A 24,285-nucleotide genomic window follows, 5' to 3' on the forward strand; every position below is an offset into this window, starting at 1 on the left:
CGTAGTGCAGGTTGGGAACAGACCAGGCGAGTGCGATCCAGGCTTCTGCAAATTTCACACTTTCCAAATCTCAAGCACGATTTAAAATATACATGTTCTATTAGCTTAGCCACTAGTAAGATAAAACAGTCCATTGATAACAGCGTTTTCTCTGAACGTGTACATTTGTCTGACACATATATACAAACATACAGACATACTTGACATTTTGCTCATGCCTTTGGTGTGGCTTTGTTGTCAGCTTTGGCTCCTGAAAGTCCATTTTCTGTGTTGTCATTCCCCGAAGAGCTCACCAGGCACTCTTTACTGCAGGGGGAAGAGAAGCCACAGGTGAAGATATTCTCAAGCAATCATAGGGACAAAAACAAACAATCAAAACAAATAAACAAGGTTAGAGAATTTCTCAAATCCAACCACATCATTAAAGGATAATTTCAGTCTTTTCAACCTGGATCCTATTTTCCTAACCTTTTGTGTCTAAGTGACTAATCTGAATAACAATTTCTGAATTTGGTCCAGTATTGAGCGATAAAAAAACATCTCCAGATGTGTTACTTAATCAATGATTGTCCAGGTTGAAAAATACAGAAATTCTCCCCGAAAACAGGTTTTCAAATTATGGTTTTGTGTTAGAATTAATTGGAAATACGTAGGGCTGGGCGATATGGCTTCTAAAGAATATCGCGATGTTTTTCGGCTATATCGCGATACACGATATATATCTCGATATTTTTGAAATCTCTCATAAATGCTCAATTGAACCCTTAAGGGTTCATACACATTTTGACCAATGGATTTCCATGACTTTTCCATGACTTTAAACCAAATTTCCATGACCAAACATTTTGTAAAGTCTCGTGTATACATGAAAAAGTCAGTGAGTAAAAATATTCTATGTAATGTAACTACTAACAGATTACAATAATTGCATTTTTTTGCATTGGGGCCAGTTCTATAGTGAGGCATGGAAAGCCTCACTATACGCCATCATATCTGTGTCGTTTCACTTTTGACTGAAAAATGATGCCTCTAGATTAAAGAAAAGACACGTATGTGATGTTGACTTTTATGTAGGCTAAATGTGCGCATTCGTTTTCCTTATAGATCATGACTGCCCCGCAGCTAGCTACGTTAGCTTCACGTTACCTTGCATGTAACGTTAGCGTTGGTTGCTTTTGGAGACACAAACCCTGGACGTTTCATTTTGAGTAATGCATGAGGTTCTCTATGCTCTATGGTTTACGCCAGCTCTGGGAGTATGAAGTGCTTTAAATGCGGGGATTTTGGTCACAACAAGCGTGTGGACCGCTGCCTGCTGAACTAGGTAGCCACAACCAGCTAGCTACCGTTAGCCACTACAACAGCTAACGTTAACACCAAACAAATCCGCTGCCTCCTCCCCACGTTTGGTTTAGCGTAAAGCCAGCTCAGACTTTCCCCTAATCTCAGAAACCTTGCGGGACATGTATTGCAAATTGCAATAGTGGTTGTTTGTTTTGTTATAATTTGAAACGGTCAACAGCCACATTGGAGGCGGCCATGTTTCGCCAGCTGCTTGGGTTGGTTGCTGCCGGGGATGGGTGTGTCTGACGCGGTTTGACGCGTTTGACGTATCCATGTGATTCCCCATCCCTTCCTGAGTGTGACAGAGCTCTCCCTTGAGAGGGAGAGCTGACAAGAGGAAACGTGAAGCGAGTCATGCCGGCGGCTTAAGTTATAAACAATGCGTGACAATTATACTCGAATGTTCGCGATATAGTGATTTCTACATCTCACGTGGCACAAGCCGCGATACATCGAGTATATTCGATATATCGCCCAGCCCTAGAAATACGCATACTGTATGTCATTAAGAATTTACTCAAATGCATGTAAATGAGGTTATTTGAAAGCCTAGAACCTGATGTGAATTACTGTGCTCTTTCATTCCGAACTAAGACACCCATTCTTACTATGGACTTGTTGCCATCTAAATCAGTAAATCTTAAAAACACTTATAACACTTTTGTCTTCAAATAACATTTTTGGGGTTGGGGGGCGGTGTTGATTTTCCCTGAACCAATTACTAGTGATGGTCTGAAGTTATTTTCAGTTACACATGCTGGGCATATTTTACTTTAGTCCACCAATAAAGCAGCAGAAACAGCAACATGTTTTTTTTTGTGAGTATCCTAATCAGTAGCAATATAAGTAGAAGTTATGATGAATCATATTCATATTTATTTTGAGCAGGGAGCCCATCCTGCCTCTAAACATTCCAGTACATTTTATATTTTTTATTTGTCTCGTCGGTGTCAGTGGTCTGCTTACTTCTTCTCCTCATCCGGCTTCAGCAGGAAGTGAACAACCAGGGCCTTTATCACCATGATGAGGATAGTTAAGCCGATGACTCCGCCCACTGCCGAGACAATGATGGTTGTCAAAGTATTGTCAACCTCCTTCACTGGAGAGAGGGAGAGGAGGGAGGAAGAGAGGGATAGATAGAGAGATAGAGAAAGTGGTGTGAAGAATGCAGAGAGAAGGAGAGAGACATTGGCAGTAATAGATCAGAGGGAGATAAGATAAGATAAGACATCTGTAGAGCTAACGCCACAGACGGATTATCACATGCATACTTAAAATAAAATAAATAAAAAACTTGGGGAAGCTGTGTGGCGGACATATTGGGAGAAAAATAACGATAGGCAGGTCTGACATGTCCGTTAATAGAGTACTGGAGGAATGAGTCCGGAAGACCTAGGACGCTAGCACTTCTGGCTCGTACGTGTAAATTGCAATGGGGGTTTTGTATGGGGATTTCGGTTAAATGCATGAAATAAGGTCTGCGTTTAACAAATGTTTATCAAACAGCGGTGTTGTGTGTGCCAACATGCAATTGATCATTATCTCGTCATCACAATATGTATCTTAATTATTGTTAATATGAATAGGAATCATACTTTATATGGCACTTGTGATCGGCTATTTCAAATAGTAAATATCCATGTGTTTGGAAGAGTCAAATTGATTTGAGCCAAAAATAATCTGGCCACCATGAGGTCTCATTTAGACAAATCTGGACCACTATCTAATATGAGTCAGACCCTTGGCTGGTTTCCACTGAAGGTTCAAAATCGTGTTTGTATGAATACAGTCAATAGGCTTGAGTTACATAAAGTCAGGTACGTGTGTGTCCATGTAAACACGTGTGTGTGTGTGTGTGTGTGTGTGTGTGTGTGTGTGTGTGTGTGTGTGTGTGTGTGTGTGTGTGTGTGTGTGTGTGTGTGTGTGTGTGTGTGTGTGTGTGTGTGTGTGACGTGTGTGTTACATACGTTGGTCCACCACAATAAGAGTGTAAATGGCGGTGTGGTTGCGGTTCTTCTCTTTGGGATTCTTGGCGAAGCAGTGGTACTCTCCCTCGTCCTCAAAGGTGATGTTATACAGCAGGATGGAGATGTTGTTTTTCTTAGAAGTGCCCACAAACTCCACGCGCTCAGTAAAGAGCAGCACCCTGGGCTCCACCCCCTCGATGGGGATCAATCCCTCGCACATCTACACACACACACACACACACACACACACACACACACACACACACACACACACAAAACGTGTACATCAGCATGTGTGTAGTCAGAAGTTACACTTGTCACTTGTCATATTTCCAGTATCAAACATACGCAACACACAAAGAGAATTAATGCAATTTTGTGTTTGTGCATGAGTGTGTGTGTGCGTGTGTGTGTGTGTGTGTGTGTGTGTGTGTGCGCGGCACCTTCAACATGGTTCCGTTGTCGTTGTATGCCCAGCTGAAGTAGAGGTTTTTGATGCCGATACAGGAAGAATAGGTACAGGGCAGCAGAACTGTGGAGCCATTCATCGCGTAAAGAGTCGAAATTTTACCTGTGGACACCTCCAGCCCACTAACACACCATGCTCCTGGAGGGAGGGAGGGAGGGAGGGAAAGGAAAGGAGTACAAACATCATAAAAAATGCCTTTGGTGCACCAAATAAATCGTCAGGCCATTGAAACTTTGACAGACATTCCAGATGGCGGTCATGGGTCACTTTTACTTCGAGGTTACTGCCTACATTGCTATACCAACAAAATGCGTTGGTGAGGGCAAAAAATGATGTATGGGTTGGTTATGGGTTCATACTTGATTCATTGATTGACTTGGCTGACTGATTGATTGGTTTATTTCAGTTTATTGCATATTTAATGGTGCCAAGCTCTCATGAGTAAGACACTATTATGAAGTCACTGAGAGCAGATATGTGCACAAACAGATCAGGTACAAGCACAGGGTTTCCATTATCCGGTAATTGCCGGCCTTTTACCAGTAAAATCAGTTAGTCCGACACATTTAAATCTCTTCAGTCGCAAAGTCCGGTGAATATATTTCCCTCTAAGCACAATTGTATTAAAATAGGCTAAAATTAAATTTCCGGGCCATTATTGGTCATTTCGGCCAAGAAATTACAGCGAGAGAGAATGAGAATGACTTTTATTGCCTCAGTAGGTAATCAGATATGAGGAATGTGAGGAATTGAGGAAGGAGGTGAGGTGAGTCAACAGCAGCCACAAGCCCTGGCTGTGATGACAGCGCTCCACGGTTATGGAGGCTTGAATTTCTTTTTTTTCTTAATGTCCATCCGGTTTAATCTTAATCTTAAAATATGTATTAACAAAATAATTCAGGAATTCATTTGGAAACTTTGTAAAATTACTACATCAAAGCCCCTTTAAAGTTTAAACCAGACAGGTCACAAAATACTCTCATACATTTTTGTATCGTTTTAGGCTATATTAACAATAATGTATGGTTGTCATAAAATCCCAAGGCACACCTGGACTTGCCTCAAGGCACAGTATGCCCTAGGTACACCATTTGAGAACCACTGTTCCAGGACATGTTGACCGGCACCACGGAAGCACTGTACAAACGTCAAATTATCAATGAATGTAGGTCCTATATTAGGTAAATAATTCATCTTGTCTTCTAATCTATGGCCGCAGCAACAAAACCTGAAGTGATGTGCATGGTTTCTTAGTGCTATTTAGGTTTTCCTCCATTATCAATATGGTGGTGATATCAGCAGAAAGGTACCAAAATACACGTAGAAATGATTGTAAACTCAAAAACCCACAGTTTTACACATCCATATATCTTAATTTAGAGGTAAATCAAGCTATTCATCCATGCCTTATAGCCACAGAATTTTCAGTCCTACACATATCATTTCAAAATAGCCATTATACAATTTATGAGTATAGATACAGTCGGTCTGTGTGGGAACGCCCCCAAAATGTTACTCCGGCTGGGGTGAAACCCCCATATATCTCAATGGGCTGACTCACCAAAGGACAGTGCTGCGGCTCTCTATACAGGATTGGTGATTCTAGAGCAGGTATATAAGACGTCTGTTCAGATGTGTGTTTACTGCGGTGGTTGAATCACCGATCCTGTCTGCCTGGGCTGGGCTAGCAGCTAAATGCTAACTATGCTGAATGGGGAGGATTTACCCCACCCTGACCACGCACCCAGGCAGCTACCCCATCGTCTATGACGAGACATTGACTGTATCATTCATATCATGTATAATTAATGAATACAGACGTATTTTGTTATGTCTCAGATGTTTTTGTGGAAAGTGATCAATTAGAGTAGATTAGATTCCTCACAGATACAGTGAGGGATGGAGGGAGAGCAAGAATTATGAAGAGAGTGAGGGAGAGAAATGAGGAGGGAGGGGCGGAAGAAGAGAAGGTCAGAAATGCCAGGAAGAAGGGAAGTGAAAGCATGGGGAAAAGTAATAAGATAAGAAGAGAGTGAGAGAAGAGGTAGATTGGGTCATCCACTAATCGCATCATCCTTCCTTTATTTATATAAATAAAAGGGAGCAAGTGGGCAATTGTTTGTTTGTTTACATTTTTGTCCCACATTTTGTCCGGCCACAGCTATGCCGTTTTACGTACGATCTGGCTGAAACTTTCAGGAAGTGTAAAGAGCACCCGTGCGGGTGACCTGACGGAGCCGGATTTCTTAATTGGGTAATTGCCCTAATTACCTAATGATGTGATGTCAGTCAAGTGATGTTGTCATGAGCAGATTGGGTGATGCGAAGTTGAGCAATTGTTGTGCGCTGCGCATGCCAATACAGCAGGCGAGGCCACGCTGCAGCCGAGCTGTGGGTGAGGCCGAAATTTAGCAATTGTGCGATGAACGCTATATTAATGCAGTCCATTTGGAAGAGAGGAGGGAGATGGAAGTTAGACAAAATGAAAGTCACTCATAGAGAGGTAGACAGAAAGACGGACATAAAACGTTTGATGGTGTTGTCAGTGTTGTGCAAAGCCAGTGATAGGCTACAGACTCAGCACAGCTGACTAATCGGAGTGTTAGTGAGGGGGTGATGGTGGCCGGCCGTGCACGGCCTGCAGTGACAGCTGGTGTCATTCTCAGATTGTTGTTTTGATGTCACTCACACTCACTTGGGGCCTATTTATAAACCCTCTCCTCCACTCTGACCTGTTCAGGATCACATTACACATCGACTGTGTGTGTGTGTGTGTGTGTGTGTGTGTGTGTGTGTGTGTGTGTGTGCGCGCGTGCGTGCGTGTGTGTGTGTGCGCGTGTGTGTATGTGTATGTATGTGCGTGTGTGTCTGTGCGGGCGCCGTGCATGCGTGTAGGGGTTATATCAATATAGGAATATTATACCATCTCCTTGCTGTACGGTGGAGAGACATCAATATTAGCGAAACACCATAATAAAAACCTCTGGTATTATTTCTATATGGAGAAAAAAAGTTTACTTCCCTATTCAGCTTCTCCTTTGACTCTTTTTGGTGTGCTCTTAAGCTTCTTTATGCAGCACTGGGCACCTTCTCTTTCGCTCTGTCTTTCTCGCTCTCGGGGTGGGCGGGGCCTGTTCCTCAGGGACGCTATCACTACATAAGCGGAGGAAAGACGTGGAGATCTGGGCAGGTTATAACTAATACATGGATATTTTGCGGGAGTTTGTTTTGTTTTTGTTTTTAGAAGTTCCTTGAAACTGAATGTCGGTTTGTCCCGGCTAGGAAAATCTGGGTTAAGTAAGTATTCCTCTGCACTCCTTCAACAATTTCTGGCACAGTGCCCTTGAGCAAGGCAATTAATTAGGCACTTTAATGGCTCTTTCCATAAATGTCAACATGGGCTAACCTGTTATTCTCAGTGGGGATAATGATGCTAAGGAGAACAAGGGAGAGCTTCCCCTTAAAATAGCACACACAGTCTCTTTATCCACACTGGAAGCATGGTGATCTTTCACATATCTGGTAGGGAGGAGTGGTGTTCCCCCTCGCACCTACAAATAGATTTTACACCTCTCTCATTTTACACCTCTCCTCTCTGCTCTGCTCTCCTCTCCTCCTATCATTACAATGTGTCCTCACTCACTACACGCACAGATTCACATAGTAATGCATGTGTTAATGTGTGCATTTGTGTGCGTGTGAGAGAGAGAATACAATGTGCTTGTGAATATACAAAGGTACAGTATGTGTAGTAGTATGGTAGTACCTGTATATGTGTGCGCTTAGTCGCTTACAAGCGTGTGAACACATGTATGTATGTGTATGTAATATACATGTATGTATATGCATGTCCTTGTCTGTACAAGAGTAATAGGCTGAGGTGTGCGTGTGGTATTTTTAGCTCCACTATCAGATATCTCTTTGCCCCAGTTGGACAACATCAATATCTGAATCACTGAATCCCTCATGGGAGGGAAATAAGCTGACTTTGTGCGAGCATGTGTGTGTGTGTGCGTGTGTGTGTGTGTGTGTGTGTGTGTGTGTGTGTGTGTGTGTGTGTGTGTGCGTGCGCTTGGTGTGCGTGTCCTTGGCTGACTGTCAGGGAAGGAACCGTTTGTAAAGTAGGCCAGGGATTGAACGGTTAATGTATTTCTGACTGAACCTATAGAGAATTGACCGAAGACAGACAGACAGAGAGAGAGAGAGAGAGAGAGAGAGAGAGAGAGAGAGTTTCTTCCTTCCTCGGCAGGATGGGTCCTTCCATGGTCCTTCCATGGTGGACTCTTGCCTGCCCTCTCACTCACAGAGAGAGGTGGAGAGAGGAGGGAGAGAGAGGGGGGGATAGAGAGAGGGAGGGGGAGAGAGAGAGGGAGGAGAGAGGTGGAGACAGAGTGGGGAGAGAGAGAGAGGGGAGAGAGAGATGTGATGAGAGTAGGGACAAGGTGGAGAGATGAATGGAGAGAGCAGGGTTAATGGAGGTGAAAGAGATGGAGGGAGGGAGAGGAAGATGTCCCGTCCAAGGTGAGTGAATGACAGCAGGACAGAGAATTACAGCAGGGCTAGTGTGTGTGTGTGTGTGTGTGTGTGTGTGTATGTGTGTGTGTGTGTGTGTGTGTGGGGGTGGGGAGACACAGTTAACCCTACACGTTGCAATCACTCACACACACATGCAGACAAGCATCAATGTACAGTTACTCTCCAGGTTGCCTGGTTGGCCTGAGTGTATGAAGAGGGCAAACTCACTACCGGAATGGAGGTTAGGCTCACTCTGTAATGACCATGAAACCTCTGAAAAACATTGTGGCTTATTTGGTCATATGACCAATATTAGCAAATATTAATAATATATTATTTGGTAATATTAGCAAATATTAATAATATATGATTTGGTAATATGATATGTGTGATAGCCTGGTTTGTTCACAGTGACAGAGAAACATGTACTACACTCTCTATTATAGTAACACACAGTTATGCTACACCACAGACTGTGGCTTGTGAGCACCATGCAAATCAAGATGCAGCCTCAGCATCATGTAACTGTTACACTACACGTTCTGTCTACTCGTTTACTTGATGTGAGGCTGCTGGCATTTTGAAAGTCCATTTGATTCCTTTCTGCATCATGGTGTTCTGTCTCTTCTCCTGGTTGAGATTTCCAATTGCCTCACGTAGCTCTCCTTTGGACGTATGATTGTAACCTGTCCTCTTCTGCCTATGAAGCGCCGTAGGTCATTGATACATGATTGTCCTAAGGCTGAGGCTATAGTTCAGTATTATTATTTGTTTGTTACTTGCTGCTGAGTTCGAGCATCATTTCACTGCTTTGCTTCTTGTGTACGTTGTACCTTGGCATGTCACAAATAAAACTGAGTTTGGACTGCTAGTGGCAGGCAGCATCGTGGGGCTTTAATTTGGAAGAGAAAATACACTTCAGCACGGAAGCTGGGAAGTGTTGCTTCCCAACTGTTGATGTGTTGCTGCAAAGGGAGAAGTAGAAGAAGAAATAATGGAAGAGAATAGCATATCAACCTTTAAGTCCTTTATATATTCATACTACTCCTAATCATAATTATGTAATGTATCCCTGAAACACAAAATACAATAATATAATTATAAAAAAAAAAAGTAAAATGCAATAGGCTAATACATATATATAAATATAACAATGATATTGTATATCGCAATATTTGGGTGGGACTACATCGGAATGTAAAATGTTGGATATCGCCCAAGTCTAGTAATATGAGCTCTGTTTCAGCTTTGTCCAAGTATTCCAGAGAGAGTAGGCTTGGCTCCCTTTTCAATTTGTATTTGATGATGTGCTGTGTGGCAATCTTCTGTGGATCTGGATTGTCCTCAGACTGACTGATTATAGCCTGAAGTTCTTTCCTCTTGTTACTCAAGTGCAGTAGCATCCCTCTGAGCCTGAGAAGCCATGCAACTGCTCTCTCCAGCCGTCGTTCTCAGGAATTAGTGATGAGCTTGTTCACTGGGTCAGTTTTCTCCTCTGACTGTAGCAACAGATTGTAATATTGATAAGGATGTTCTGATGTTGATGTACCAAGAAGACGCACAACAAGAATGATTGACGCTTACTGATGACAACGTAGATGATGATGATGATGAGGCGATGATGATGATGCTGACAGTAACGATATGTAACGGAACACAACACAGCTCAAGAAGTTCACACGTGTGTACTTGTACATCGAGTGACAACAAACATCTTGTATCTTGTAGCACATTTCTTGACTTCATCGTCCGTAATAAGGAAGTAGACTTAGGTCGCTTGTTTTGGCCATTCACTCTCTGGTTTCAGCAGACAACTTGGGCCTTGAATCCAAGTCTCACTTTGGATGAAGGTTTCATTTTTCAATTGAGTTGAGTTGATGTATTGCCATTGTGAAGGCTGAGAGTGCTCACTTCACTGTGATTCTGTTGGCTACCAAGGTCTTGAAGCGAGTGCTCTCATTTGAGATGTACGGTACTTCTTGAGCACCGTAGTGCCATCAGTCCAGAAGACATACTCATGGAGAGGGTTCAAGGTCACGGTAATGAGCATCTTGTTACATTTAATGTAATCAGGATTGGAAGACAATCTTTTGCATGCTTATGCTGTAGTTCACTTCTCACTCCATCCTGCCTCTCACATTGCTCATGCCTGCTTACTCATAAATTCCTTGCTGTCATTTTCCTGGTGCGTCAATTGAGACATCAGCTGTTCACATGAGCTGGTCACTTCTATCCAATAGCATAGCGACACACCTCCACGGTAGCCAATAATCTCGCTGCTGTCTTTTTAAATATGTGTCTCTCTAGCCACTCTAGTCTGCTCAACTGCCGCTGTCGACACGCACCCCTCCACCTCCCCGTGTCACCCCTCCACCTCCCCGTCTCCGCCCAGTCTTCACAGATTCATCAGCTTCATCAGTCTCAGGAGAGTGGGGGGATCTATCTTGCTGCTGCTCAGGGCTGGTGCCCTTCGATTAGAAAATGTCCCTGCAGAGTCTGAGCGCCAAAGGCTTTACTTCCATTATATCATCTGTATTTCATTATATCATCTGTATAATACATCATTATTTTTACTTGATTCACCGTCGCTCCTGATTGAAGTGCAGTTAAGCCCATTGTTCTTTGTTTCCAAGGGAGATTCTTTGGTCCATGAAGCAGTCTGCCCCCCAACTCCTGTCTGCAGTCCTGATAATGAATGCTTGCAGCACTGCCTGCATCTAGTGTATGTATGTATGGTGAATGATCCAGCCACTTTTATGCTGTGCAATGTTGTCCCAAGGAATAATCTTGAACTCCACCTCTGAGGAGACAGAGGTGACAGTGATTCATCATATAGTTAATTTAATATATTATGTCTTTGCGGATTGTATGTTGTTTTAAAGATTGAGATTATTTTAATATGAAGTGGGTTAAAAAGGCGGGACTGTTGTTGGAATGTGAATGAATTCCTGTAATATTTTTGTTTTATCCGTCATGTTAAGTCTAGACATAATTTAAATCAGGAAGATTAGCCCTTGCTTCATTCATACCTCTTCCTATCCAATCCTACTACTATAATTGGAGAGCTGGTGTCCGCAGTTGCAAGGCGCACCTCCAAAATTTGCCAAAACACTTTTCAGCGGTCTGGAATGAATCTGATGGCATTGATGATGATGTCACCGATGATGTCACTATTGACATGACTGTCAACAGTCATTGCTCGAGTGACATCACTGATGACATCACAATTGCTCGAGTGACATCACCCTATCAGCGTAATCTTATTCCTGACGTCCTCCCCTCATCATCGCATCATGGAGCCAACCTTTAATCTTGTTTGTTGTATATCAATAAATGTTATTTTGAACCTTTATACTATAGTCTCTCCTGATTGAAATATCTTCTGGACTTGTCTCACTTTCCTTAATGTTTTCTGGCCTCTTCTCTTGGTGACTCAATATCTGTCTACAGAGATTGTTTTTGAGAGTTTTTGGCAAAAATACATTGTCCGGATGTGGGTGGGTGTTTTGAACTGCCTTGGGCATATAGAGACAAGAAACATGTTGTTAGCCTTCTCAGACAAAATGGGTCAATGAATTCCAGGCCTAACAAAGGATTGAGAATTTCCATTCACCCAACTGGCTCTTCTGCTCCTTCCATCCATGCACTTATCCTGACTCTTAAGACATCATTTGATGGAATGGAGATATGCAATATTGCCACAAATGGGATGGAGATTGACAGCAGGGCATAAAGATAATGTATAATATAATGGGCTATAAGGAATTCATCATGACATATACATCACATCATTGGTCATAGGTAATGGCTAAACTATGCCTTAATGCTTCAACGCCACTATACCCATTAGAACTGACCACAACTCAAAATCAATTAAGAACAGAGCAAAACAAGGTGCCCTAGAATAGCAACCACCCTAAAGGCCCAATTGCTCCATTTTCATCTGAAAATAAATGGATCCGTTTCAAACGATGTAACGGTCACTGCCACATACTGCTCCGTTTCATCCGTATCCGTAAGCTTTCAGAAGACATGCAGAATTACGTGCGAAATGAACAGAGTACTGACAGAAAGCTCTGTCCGTATGCATATCCACATTCCCCCTAGGAGTGCTCTCCAGATGGGGCACTTAAGAGACGTCTTAGAGAGACAGAACCATAGATCATTATTGAACAGAGTCAATAATGATCAACAACCAATCAATAAGCAATCATTCAATCAATTTTCACTCACAAAGCTCTGTCCATATGCGTATCCACATTTAACCTTGAGCATAACTGGGCCATAAGGGTGAAATAGAGACACAGACTTACATGAAACTCCTCTGTATAGTAACCCGATATAACCAACCAAAGCCAACATAAAGTGTCCAACCTAAAGAAATACACAAAGGCCAATTTGGTGTTCTGATAAGAATTAAGTGTAAAAGATAACTATAGAGGGTGCTACAGAACATTGCTGAAGTTAGAGTACTTGTGTTTTTGTTGCATGTCTTGGATTGTTGGGTGTTTTGTCGCTTTTGCGGGTTCTTTAATGATCTTGTTGATCAGTTCCTGTTTTATTGGATTGGTGTGTTTTTATGGTGTTGTGTTGTATTGCATGCGGTGGTGTCTTTTCCCCGACTGCCCCTGAAGTATACAGGCAGAGACAAAGCCCAGAGTAACAACAAGTGTGGCGCGCTGGTGGGAGATTGAGAACAGCAGGGATGCCGACATGAGGCAGGGCCAGAGAGGAAGGCACGACTAACAAAGAAGCAGACGGAACTGAAGGTATCATCGACTGAACCCACAGACCGGGAGACCAGCCACCACAGCAGCCTGAAGATCAGCAGGCCGTGTCTGTTCACCGTGATGGATACTCCAGCCTGGGACTGTAGCATGTGACGTCCTATCCACCCAGGAAAACTGTGAGTATTTATTAGTGTTAATCGAGACCGGTCTCTGGATTTTATTTCAAGACCAGTCGAGACCACAAGGCCCATTCTGAGCCAGGAAAAACCCTGTTTTCTATCGTGTGAAATTATTTTCTACTGCAGACCAAACAAGTTCACATTTCAAATAAATGTTGGTTTCAACATCACCACTATAGACTAATGGCCTGTGTCCACCTAGTGTCTTTTTCCAACGTTAAACGCTGGGAGTGCGCTGGGGAGCGCTGATCCCAGCGCACAATATACAAGGAAGCAACGTTAGTTCAGTGCGGTAGGAGCTTGATAGCTGACAGCTAGCAAGCTAACAACACAGGTAGGCTACGCTATTAAAAGCAGTAAGCACAACACTCATCAGAAATATTAAGTGTCTAGCCAATCTGCTCCCACAATTGAGCCTTTCTGTCTCTGTTGCAATAGTTTCTCCATATGATTAGTTGCCAGAAAAGGAGCACCAGCGTCTTTCTGAAAAGTTAAATTATTCTCAGCTGGGAGCGCTGGGAGCCGGCGCATAAAAACGCCAGAGTGCTCTGAAAATAGACGCTGGGCGCAGCGCACTTTCTCTAGACGTCCGTGTGCGCCCGCATACGCTCTCCCCCCATTGGAAACAACTGAAAAAAGACGCTGGACCTGAGGAAAAGACACTAGGTGGACACAGGCCCTAATGCTACACACAGAACATACTGTATCATACAGATTTGACTGTTTTCTTTTATATCAGACACAGGTTTGTGTTCCTACCTGACATGTTTCGACGGTAATACTTCTGTCTTCTTCAGAGGTGTCACTAGATGGTGTGTGACGTGCCTTAAACAGCTGATGTTGTTTACAGAGGCGTGGTCGTCCTGTCAAATCTGACAGGACGACCACGCCCCCCAGGACGTCACACACCATCTAGTGACACCTCTGAAGAAGACGGAAGTATTACCGTCGAAACATGTCAGGTAGGAACACAAACCTGTGTCTGATATAAAAGAAAACAGTCAATCTAAGTAAAGTATAGACACTATGAACCTTTTTGGATTATTACGTGAAAGTTTTGTATCATACAGGTTATTCCATAATTTAGCAGGGTTTTTACACTTCATTCTGCTCACTGTGTTGAGCCTTTCTGAAGGTCAGTGATGTGATATTGCAGTGTATCTGATCACAGGATTGCCTTCTGTCATTGAGTCTATACTGTACAACCATTTATATTTGACTAAAATTCCCACAATGATTTGTTTCGTTGTTAAGAGACAACGGTCTGGTCTTGGTCTTGACTTGGTCTCGGTTTAGGTGGTCTTGACCCCAACACTAGTCGTTATTATCATTATTTTGCGGCGGACACTGGGAGGCCGGCTGCGGGGCCGGGCCAGCAGGTGGTAAATGTAAACTGGTGTTTATCTGTAGGATACTGTCGGGGGTTGGCTGTTTGCCCAGAACGAGTGGAGCACCGGAGAGAGGACCATGGCATCCACACAGCTGTCTGTGTGGAAAGGGGAACGGACCGCCGGGTTGGACTGGTGGTTTGTGATAGCAAATTATTGATATGAAATAGGTAAATAATCATGTTTGATTTGATATTTAACATCCCTAAGAGTTTAATTTGAGCAGCGATACATTGTAATACAAGTGATAGTGAAATCTGAGTTCCAGTGGTTTTATTTAGCCATAAGCCAAAACACAGTTAACACTTTGAGTGCCACGGCCCTTGGGCAAAAGGTGCTGTACTGTGCCACATAGGCCGCAATGCATTTTAATATAGCCATATCATTTTTTGTGTTCCTCTTATATGGACAACCAATAGCCTCAATGAAACTTTGAACCCTTCTGTTTCATTTTAAAAAAAAACTGTGTTTATAAACCGTTCCATTTTGGAAATACACCCCTCTGTAAAAGAGTGTTTTCGACCGAAAAGAGCATGCTGAAATTAGTTTCTGAGATAATCACATCTTTATGTTAGAAAGGCGACAGAATGAATTCTGCTTTGAGTTGAACAAAATGCTATAGCTGAAATGAAAGGTTAGAATGTAGAATGCAGGGGAACGTGCGATGAAACCATTCTCATACTGTAAAATGGATTGGCGAAAACGCTTTCGTTTTCGCGCTGGTTGCTGGCGGTGGGGGATTGCAAATTTGCATAATAGATTATGGGTGCAACACACTTTGAAACACGCAGCATAAATAAGACCAGAATCGCAAAAGCTTCATCAAAGCTCTCAACCGAAACCCCAAGAAACGAGCGAGCCCATCCAGACTTGCCCAGCGGCCGCCAGCAGACAGGAGCAGCAGCAGCAGCAGCAGAAACTCGCTTGTGACACGCCCGCTGCAGCCAAGAAGAACACACACGGAGGGAGGAGTTTGAAGGAGAGGGGGGTTTCCTGCTGTTATGGAGGAAATTACTGTTCAAAACTATTGTTTAGATGTCTGATGTCTTACTGATGCCAAAAATGAATGGTTAAAGTGACTGTTCTATCGAATTTCACAAAAAGCTATTTATCTCAGCTTAAATTTTCAGACGCTGAAACCATGCTGTATTCAAGTGCTAATGCCTACATAACTACTAACTCTACAAACTAACTCTTTTAGACAGAGAAAGCACACATTCTATTAGTTCTTTTGAGATATTTTGTGTTCACAAAATCTTAGCAGAAAAGAATCCTCGGGTCTTGAAAGATGAGCCAGAATCCTCAAAAAAACCCTTTGGCAGAAGCTACCTACAGTAAAAAAAAAACGGCTGGCAGTGAATGTGTTAACTCTGCAGACATTCTATTCTATTCTAGCGGGAACTTCCACAGAAGCGGTTTTGAGTACTTTTGCCCGGTGTTTATGTCTGTCTGTGGACAGATCTTGTGATCACGGTTGCATCACAACCGTGCAAGATGCAGTCATGACACTTTACAGGGGTGTAGTGGAGATCACAATGAACGCCAAGTTTGAAAATGGGTGTAGCCCGAGCAAGGGGGCCAGAAGTAGCCCCCCCTCACATGCACACTTTATGCCCCTAGCCCACAAGATGGCCTCTAGTTATTTTATCATTTGGTCAGTACAGTGTGTGTGTGTGTGTCTGTGTGTGTGTGTGTGTGTGTGTGTGTGGCCGCCAAGGTCCTCCTTCCGGTGGTCCACTCGTTTGTTTGCCTGTGCAGTAATGACGCACTACCGACCCAGGCAGGAGTATTCACGGTGAACAGACACGGGCTGTTGCTCTTCAGGCTCCTGTGGTGGCTCGTGTTCCGCTCTGTGGGTTCAGCTGATGATGCCTTCAGCTCCGTCTGGTTGTTTGTACCCTGCCGGTCCTCCGTCGGTCCTGCCTTCCTCTGCCTTGCCCTGCCTCGTGTCCACGTCCCTGCTGGTTCCAATCTCCCATCAGCGCTCCACACCTGCTACCTATTGGCTGATTACTCTGGGCTTTGTCAGTGCCTGTATCCTTCAGGGGGAAGAGGGGAACAGACTGCCGAGGACGTCACAGCTGCTGACATTCAGGTGTTGGACCGGTGGTTTCACCGACTGAGAGGCGCTAACAGTAATGAAATGGGCCCTATTCCATTAGGGGGGTGTCTTACACATTTGAGGACTTTTAGACATTTCTTACTTGCCCTTTTCATTCATTGTTGTGGTAATAAACCTTTTAAAAACCTCTGCTCACCCTTGATTTCTAAAAAAGAGCATTTGAATGGAGTCCTAGGGCTCTTTTAAACTCCTAGGTGGCCTTGTTGACATTGACTTGGCCCAGCCACAGCACAGTTACCTGCACACCAGCTTTCCTGCATCACCTTGTTTGCTCAACTTGTCTTCACAGCTAATCCCACAACATGATGGACTGATCAGCTTTATTTAAGCTGTAAGAGTTAGAAATGGGAAAATGCTGCATATTGTTATGTATTAAATGTTTCCCACTCTAAAGGAAGTTTGGCTCCAAAATGTTAGTCATACAAATGAGAGGCGGACATGTCATATAGCAGTCGTATTTAATGCTAAAACAACTAAGTCATATTTGATAATCAAGTCAGTGAGCAACATGTGTGTATGTGAAAGTTTGTGCACTCCTTAAAGTGAAAATAATGTCAAGGTCTAAAACTGAAATGGAGTATTGTTTCATTGGTCTGTGTGACTGTCACTCACAAATATTTATTCATTAACATGTTATTACTTTACTAGTTGCTCACACTTCATATTGGTTTTGCAGTTAATGGCTTTGAACAATATTGTAATTGTACTGATGTTGTTGTTGTTGTTATTTTAGGGTAAAGGGGTTTATTTTCTATTTTTGTGTGTAGGATGGAGCAGTCATCTGAGAACATGTAAATCCAAGTTAGCGCCTGGCTGGCTCACTGCGCCTAGCTCAAGAGTAGGCAACTGGCCAGCCATCATGAGCCGCGAGCAGGACATTGTGAGTAATGAAATTGCTGAAATGTGAGTTATGACGAACCAATTCCATAGCCTTTGCTCTACATTAACCCAAGAGATTTGCATTTTTGCACAGATATGAACATTTCTGGTAGGCTGAGAATTGCATATGCCTCTGTCGACTTCCGTGCTGTTTGATGCATCAGGCACGTGACATCACGCATACACGTACCCGCCCCCTCTCCATATGCATAGGCTGCTCCTGATTGGTCTATCCTCTCATGCTACAAACCAGCATCTCATGAGACAGACACGTCTCACTTAGAAGCAGCTGCACCGCTCACAAATTGGCATAATATGGCATGTAGTTCACCAAGGGATGGCATTGGAATCGACTCCTGTACCCCCCCCCCCCCCCCCCACACACACACACACACACACACACAACAAGACATCTATATAGCCTGAGAATCAAAATCTTAAATTACGTTTACACAAATGTTATCATATTCTGCTCCATATTTAGCATTCCTCAATATTCGCATTTCACATTTTGTACATTGCTGCATGGTTTCAATTAGACAGTCCTGCATGCAGCTCTGCCCCCTCCCCTCCCCTCCCCTAAAAAATACACTTTTTGAACTACATGTTTAATTTGTCACGCATGGACGGCTTTGCAGACTTTATGGTGAGTGAGTGCTCGATCGGTTTACTGGAATCCAAATCCTTCCCACCCCCACCGAAAAGACAAGCATCCAGCCAGTTGACCGGCCAATGAGTCGGTCTGCCTGCCAGCCACCCATCCTGTGTGTCAAGCAGCTTCAGGCCAGCTTAGGGGGGGGGGGGGGTGTTATTGACCATGATGGTATCAGTACAGCAACAAGTAACCCACACCTGTGACATCACACATTTTAGACGGTGGGTGGGGGGCAGAGAGTGAGTGGGTGAGGGAGGGAGGGAGGGAGGGAGAGAGCACAGGGTAAGCTAGATGAGATAGGAGAGGTAACAAATGACAGCACATGTTGGTATGGAGCAATACATATGTAGGATGGGTGGTGGAGGTGTGTGTGTGTGTGTGTGTGTGTGTGTGTGTGTGTGTGGGGGGGGGGGGTAACAGCAGACACCCAGACTGGCATAAAGCACAGAAACAAAGGGATGGAGCAAAAGAAGAGGAGGGGATAGAAGCGAGTGTCATGTTATAGATAGACAGTATGGTATAGAGAGATGGTATAGATATAGGTAACAGTGGTATAGAAGTAGAAGAGTGAAGAATGACGAGTGGACAGTTAATTAAGGTCTATAGAGAGAGAAGTATAACTCACCCAGCAGCAGTGCAACTAGCAGACCAGTATGAAGCTGACCCCCCGATCTCCCATTGGAGACACTCAAACTGGTGCTGTCCACCGACGCCATGACACCTGTCTGTCCGTATCTGTCTGTGTTCTCGTCTGTCGCTCTGTATGCGTGTCTCCCAATATCAATCTGCCTGCTCTCTCTGTCCAGTCTGCAGTCAGTCCAATCCGTGTCAGTGAGTTAGTGTCTCTGGAACGACGTGGGTGCGAAGTCCTGCTCTCCGTCCCTCCCTCTTCTCTCCTCCTCTGCACTCTGTCCCAGGAATGAACAGATGAGGGAAGCACAGAGAGAGAGAGAGAGAGAGGAGGATAAATTCCTTCAGGGAGCCTCTCTTCCTGCCCGGGAAGACCGAGGGAATTAAGGAAGGACAGACAGATAGATGGAAGAACGCAGCACTTGAATGAAGCGTGCAGGTCTTCTCCCTCCCTCTCTCTCCCTCTGTCTCTGTTGGAGTCGACGGTGATTATCCAGCGAGGCGATGGAGAGAGCGGCGCTGGTGGCAGCAGTATGGCAGTATAGCGTCAGAAATGCTCCACAGCTCCAGCAGCAGCGGCCAGGGAAGCAGGCTGGCCGGCAAGCCCCACAGGGGGAGACAGCTGGGGGCAGAGCAAGAGTGTCACGGGGGGGGAGGACTGGAGCAGAGCCAGCAACCAGGCAGAGAAGCAGCAAGCGCGTGTCTCCCCGGCCGGCACAGGGAGGAATGAGCGGGAGAGTTACTGCAGAGAGAGAGAGAGAGAAGGAGGGGGTTGAGTGGAGAGAGAGTGTGTGTGTGTGTGTGGGGGGGGGGGGGCTTTTAACTGCTATCACACACACATGCACACCATCCAAAACACAGTAAGGCTGAGTCAGCCTTTACTCCAAAGGGTCTCAGACTCGGGATGGGCTCTTCTCCGCTTTCACTCCTCTTCTCCCCTTTCCTGCTGTGTGTCTCTGTGCGTGCTGGCAGTCCTCCCTGCAACACACCGTGTCTCTGTACGTGTCCTGCAACACACCGTGTCTCTGTGCATGTCCTGCAACACACCATGTCTCTGTGCATGTCCTGCAACACACCATGTCTCTCTGCATGTCCTGCAACACACCATGTCTCTGTGCATGCCCTGCAACACACAGTGTCTCTGTCTCTGTGCATGTCCTGCAACACACCATGTCTCTCTGCATGTCCTGCAACACACCATGTCTCTGTGCATGTCCTGCAACACACCATGTCTCTCTGCATGTCCTGCAACACACCATGTCTCTGTGCATGCCCTGCAACACACAGTGTCTCTGTCTCTGTGCATGTCCTGCAACACACCATGTCTCTGTGCATGCCCTGCAACACACAGTGTCTCTGTCTCTGTGCATGTCCTGCAACACACCGTGTCTCTCTGCATGTCCTGCAACACACCATGGCCCCTATCGTTGCATCGGCGCAGTTTCTAGGCCGAGCGGCAGGCGCAGATCAAAGCAGTGGGCGTGGAAAGGCGCACTTGATATCGTTGTGCTGGCGCTAGATGCAGCCCAAAGCATTACAACCACGCCTTTTAGGCGTAAAATTATGCACCGTCATGCTCATTGGATAAGTGCAATAAACGAATCGCACGCTTGCCTTTTTAGCTCCAATTCCAGTGATCCCGCAAAACCAGACGAAAGCCAAACGCTCTGCCCCCCCCCCCCCCCTCCCTTCATCCAGCCTGTCTGTCTGCATTATAGGCTATTATTCCATATTATTATGCTTCTCAAACCAATCTAACTGCAGTTTCAATACTGCAAGCATGTAAATACGCTACACTATAGCAAGATCAAAGTGAAAATAATGTTCTATGCATCAGCTAGAAAAATATAGCCTATTAGATTGGTGAAAGTTTGTCCAGAAAGATATCATTTTCTCTCGCCTGCTGCAGGAAGGATGATGCACATAAATATACCCTACATTATGTCAAGTCATTGCATAAATGTGTTTTTATTGTAAAACTAAATGTGAAATAGGGCCAAGTTATTGGACGGACATCACAGTATAGCAGATGCCATTAGAAGCGCGTTCCGAAGCGCGTTCCGCTGTTACTTCTCTAAATCACGTTAACTCGACAAGGGGTATATATATGCCCAGGAGGACATATATGTTTCACATAGGGTGGTGTTTTCATTTCGAGGTTTTATTTGGTCCAATATTGAAATGTTGACAATGGCAGGCTGTGTTACCATTACACATTAATTTAGAACTACCTTTTATATCTATTTTGGCTCATTTGGTGGCTATTTAGTAGCGAAATGAAGAAACACAATGCATGCTGGGAACTCAGAGAGAGAGAGAGAGAAGGGTGACAGAGAAGAAGCAGTGAAGGCAAAGAATAGGCCTGCTTTTGAAAAGCGCAAAGCGCTAAATGTAGGCCAGCTCCCAAGATATGACTAGGCTGGTATTTAGCGCCGACACGCCCACTTTGGGACTGCGCCACGCCCATTCGGCCTAAAGCGCATTTGGCAGCCTAAAGCCTATTGCTATCTTGCCGAAACAGGCGCAAGGCACGTTTTTTTGCGGTTAAGGCCCGTAATAGCGCCGATGGCCTGTGGGAGAATAGAGCCCACCATGTCTCTGTGCATGCCCTGCAACACACAGTGTCTCTGTCTCTGTGCATGTCCTGCAACACACCATGTCTCTCTGCATGTCCTGCAACACACCATGTCTCTGTGCATGTCCTGCAACACACCATGTCTCTCTGCATGCCCTGCAACACACAGTGTCTCTGTGCATGTCCTGCAACACACAGTGTCTCTGTGCGTGTCCTGCAACACACCATGTCTCTGTGCATGTCCTGCAACACACCATGTCTCTGTGCATGCCCTGCAACACACAGTGTCTCTGTGCATGTCCTGCAACACACCGTGTCTCTGTGCATGTCCTGCAACACACCGTGTCTCTGTGCATGTCCTGCAACACACCGTGTCTATGTGCATGTCCTGCAACACACAGTGTCTCTGTGCATGTCCTGCAACACACCGTGTCTCTGTGCATGTCCTGCAACACACAGTGTCTCTGTGCATGTCCTGCAACATGCCATGTCTCTGTGTGTCCTGCAACACACCGTGTCTCTGTGTGTCCTGCAACACACCATGTCTCTGCAGTGTTTCCCACAGATTTTTTTTAACATTTTAAAGTAAAATGCATGAATTTGGTGTACTTTGAGAAAGCTTAAGAGCAAAATTAAAAGGCTAGATCTATGAAGAACATGTCATCATTACTGTGCTGTGGGTTTACAATGACAAACTAAATTTCTCCCTATAGGTCAGGGATACTCAACTTGCTTTGCCACTTTCGTGAAATGATAGAAGGCGAGGGGCCAGTTAATAAACAAACAATTTTTCAATACATTTTTACAATACACATACAATACATTTTTCTGTAGCGGATTGTAGGTTTTTGGGGTGTCAGCCGGAGTTTAGGCTGACAGTGTTGTGCACACCGGATAGTTAGTTAGGTTAAGTTAGTTGGGTTAAGTACATACATAAGTGCCTGGGTAGCGAGCAGATGGCGGTACAATTTAGCAGCTAAATCATAGATTATTGAAAGATATTCCATATTCCAGACTGAAATGCTATAACAGAAGTATTGGCCAGAATGACATGAACATTTATTGGACACTTATTCAGCGGATATCTTGCATGTTGCGTTCAGGTGCACTGTAAAAAAAAAAAAAATTTTTTTTTTTTTGGTCAACATCTTATTGTGGCGGTTAAAATATTATTGTGGCGGCCCGCCACAAATTCCTTTATGTATGGGAAACACTGCTCTGTGCATGCCCTGCAACACACCATGTCTCTGTGCATGCCCTGCAACACACCATGTCTCTGTGCATGTCCTGCAACACGCCATGTCTCTGTGTGTCCTGCAACACACCGTGTCTCTGTGTGTCCTGCAACACACCATGTCAAAATCTGATCACATTCATTTGCGTTGTCAACGTTTTCCATTCAATGGGCCTCATCATGCTGTGGCTGATCTCTCTCTTTGCCTTTTCTGTTGAACAATATGTGTCGTTTTAGGAGGCGCTGTGCATGTACGACGTACGCTGTAGTTTTGTTTAAGAGGTTGCTTATTTTTGTGGATGCAAATTGCATTGTTAACTGTATTATAAACATACCTTTGCCATCACTGCCCCAACCCCCTGGAACTCTCTGCCCCTCAATATCAGAAACTCTGACTCACTCACCTCCTTCAAAACCCAACTCAAATCCCACCTCTTCAAAACAGCCTACAATATCTGACTTCTACCTCTAACCACCATTCCATCTCTGCAATCTATTGATTTGTATTTGTTTTGTATCTGTATTCGTTCTTGTTATTTAGTTTTGTTTACTGTATTACTTTTCTATGTATTGTAAAGCGTCTTTGAGTTCCCCAGAAAAGCGCTATATAAAACTTATGTAGTATTATTATTATTATTATTATTATTATACATACAATAGCCTATATGCCTATTTTTTTACATTATTATCTTTCTTCAAAATTCCTTCTGAGAATTATAATACATTGTGATATTATGATTGATCTAAATTACTAATAGCCTACATTTAGAGCCCTTTCTGATTTTTATCGAAATGCCAAAAAGCTGCAGCTAGACTACTACAAAACTGTCGTGGTGAAAATAAGTATGTATCAAATTACAATATTATATTGATGTATTCCCCTTTATTTCCCTTTCCTTCCATAACTGTCACTACAGATATGATGGATGTTTGACCTCCACGCGCACGTGCACGTGCACGCGTGCAGACACGCACACACACGCATGCACGCACGCACGCACGCACAGACACACACACACACACACACACACACACACACACACACACACACACACACACACACAAAGATGATATCAGGTGATCCATCTCTAGGTATTTGATGTTATGTCCAAGTTCAAGTGTGTGTGTTGGGCTGTGATAGATAGCAAGATACATTTGTTAGATGCAGCATGCTAGCTAGCTAGATAGACAGGCAGACAGACATACACACTTCAACATATTACAGGAAGTGAAAGAGATGCAAACATCCATGGGGATATACATACACATAAATGTGTGCATATGCATCCAACACACAGTGACACAGTTGCATGCACACACACACACACACACACACACACACACACACACACACACACCTGCCTCTGGACAGGGTGACCTTGGACGCTGTGTGTTGAGGGAAGGCGGAGCAACACCGGACATTACACTGATGAGCCCCGGAGACGAGAGGAGGAGGTACATGTAGGGGAAAGTTAGGAAGGTTGGGGACATGGATGGGGGAAGGAAGAAGAGGGGAGAGAAGTTCAAGGAGAGGAGAGATGGGACAAGCTCAGGAGGAGTGGGGGGTAGTGGCAGATGACAGGGGGAAGGGGAGGAGA

The 24,285-nt window shown here is 44.3% G+C and overlaps 1 protein-coding gene across 1 annotated transcript; it reads right to left on the bottom strand.

The window, feature by feature from the left end:
- Positions 1-212: 212 nt before the first annotated feature.
- Positions 213-18,964, bottom strand: LOC310776981 (sodium channel regulatory subunit beta-4-like; the record flags this gene model as incomplete). The annotated part of the gene is made up of 5 exons (XM_083637212.1): positions 213-306; positions 2,311-2,443; positions 3,312-3,531; positions 3,755-3,918; positions 18,874-18,964. 5 exons carry the CDS (start codon positions 18,962-18,964, stop codon positions 213-215), a joined length of 702 nt encoding a protein of 233 aa, XP_083493338.1.
- Positions 18,965-24,285: the final 5,321 nt, after the last annotated feature.

This window comes from Poromitra crassiceps (genome assembly GCF_964638095.1).
Source record: "Poromitra crassiceps genome assembly, chromosome: 5".
Taxonomy (NCBI): domain Eukaryota; kingdom Metazoa; phylum Chordata; class Actinopteri; order Beryciformes; family Melamphaidae; genus Poromitra; species Poromitra crassiceps.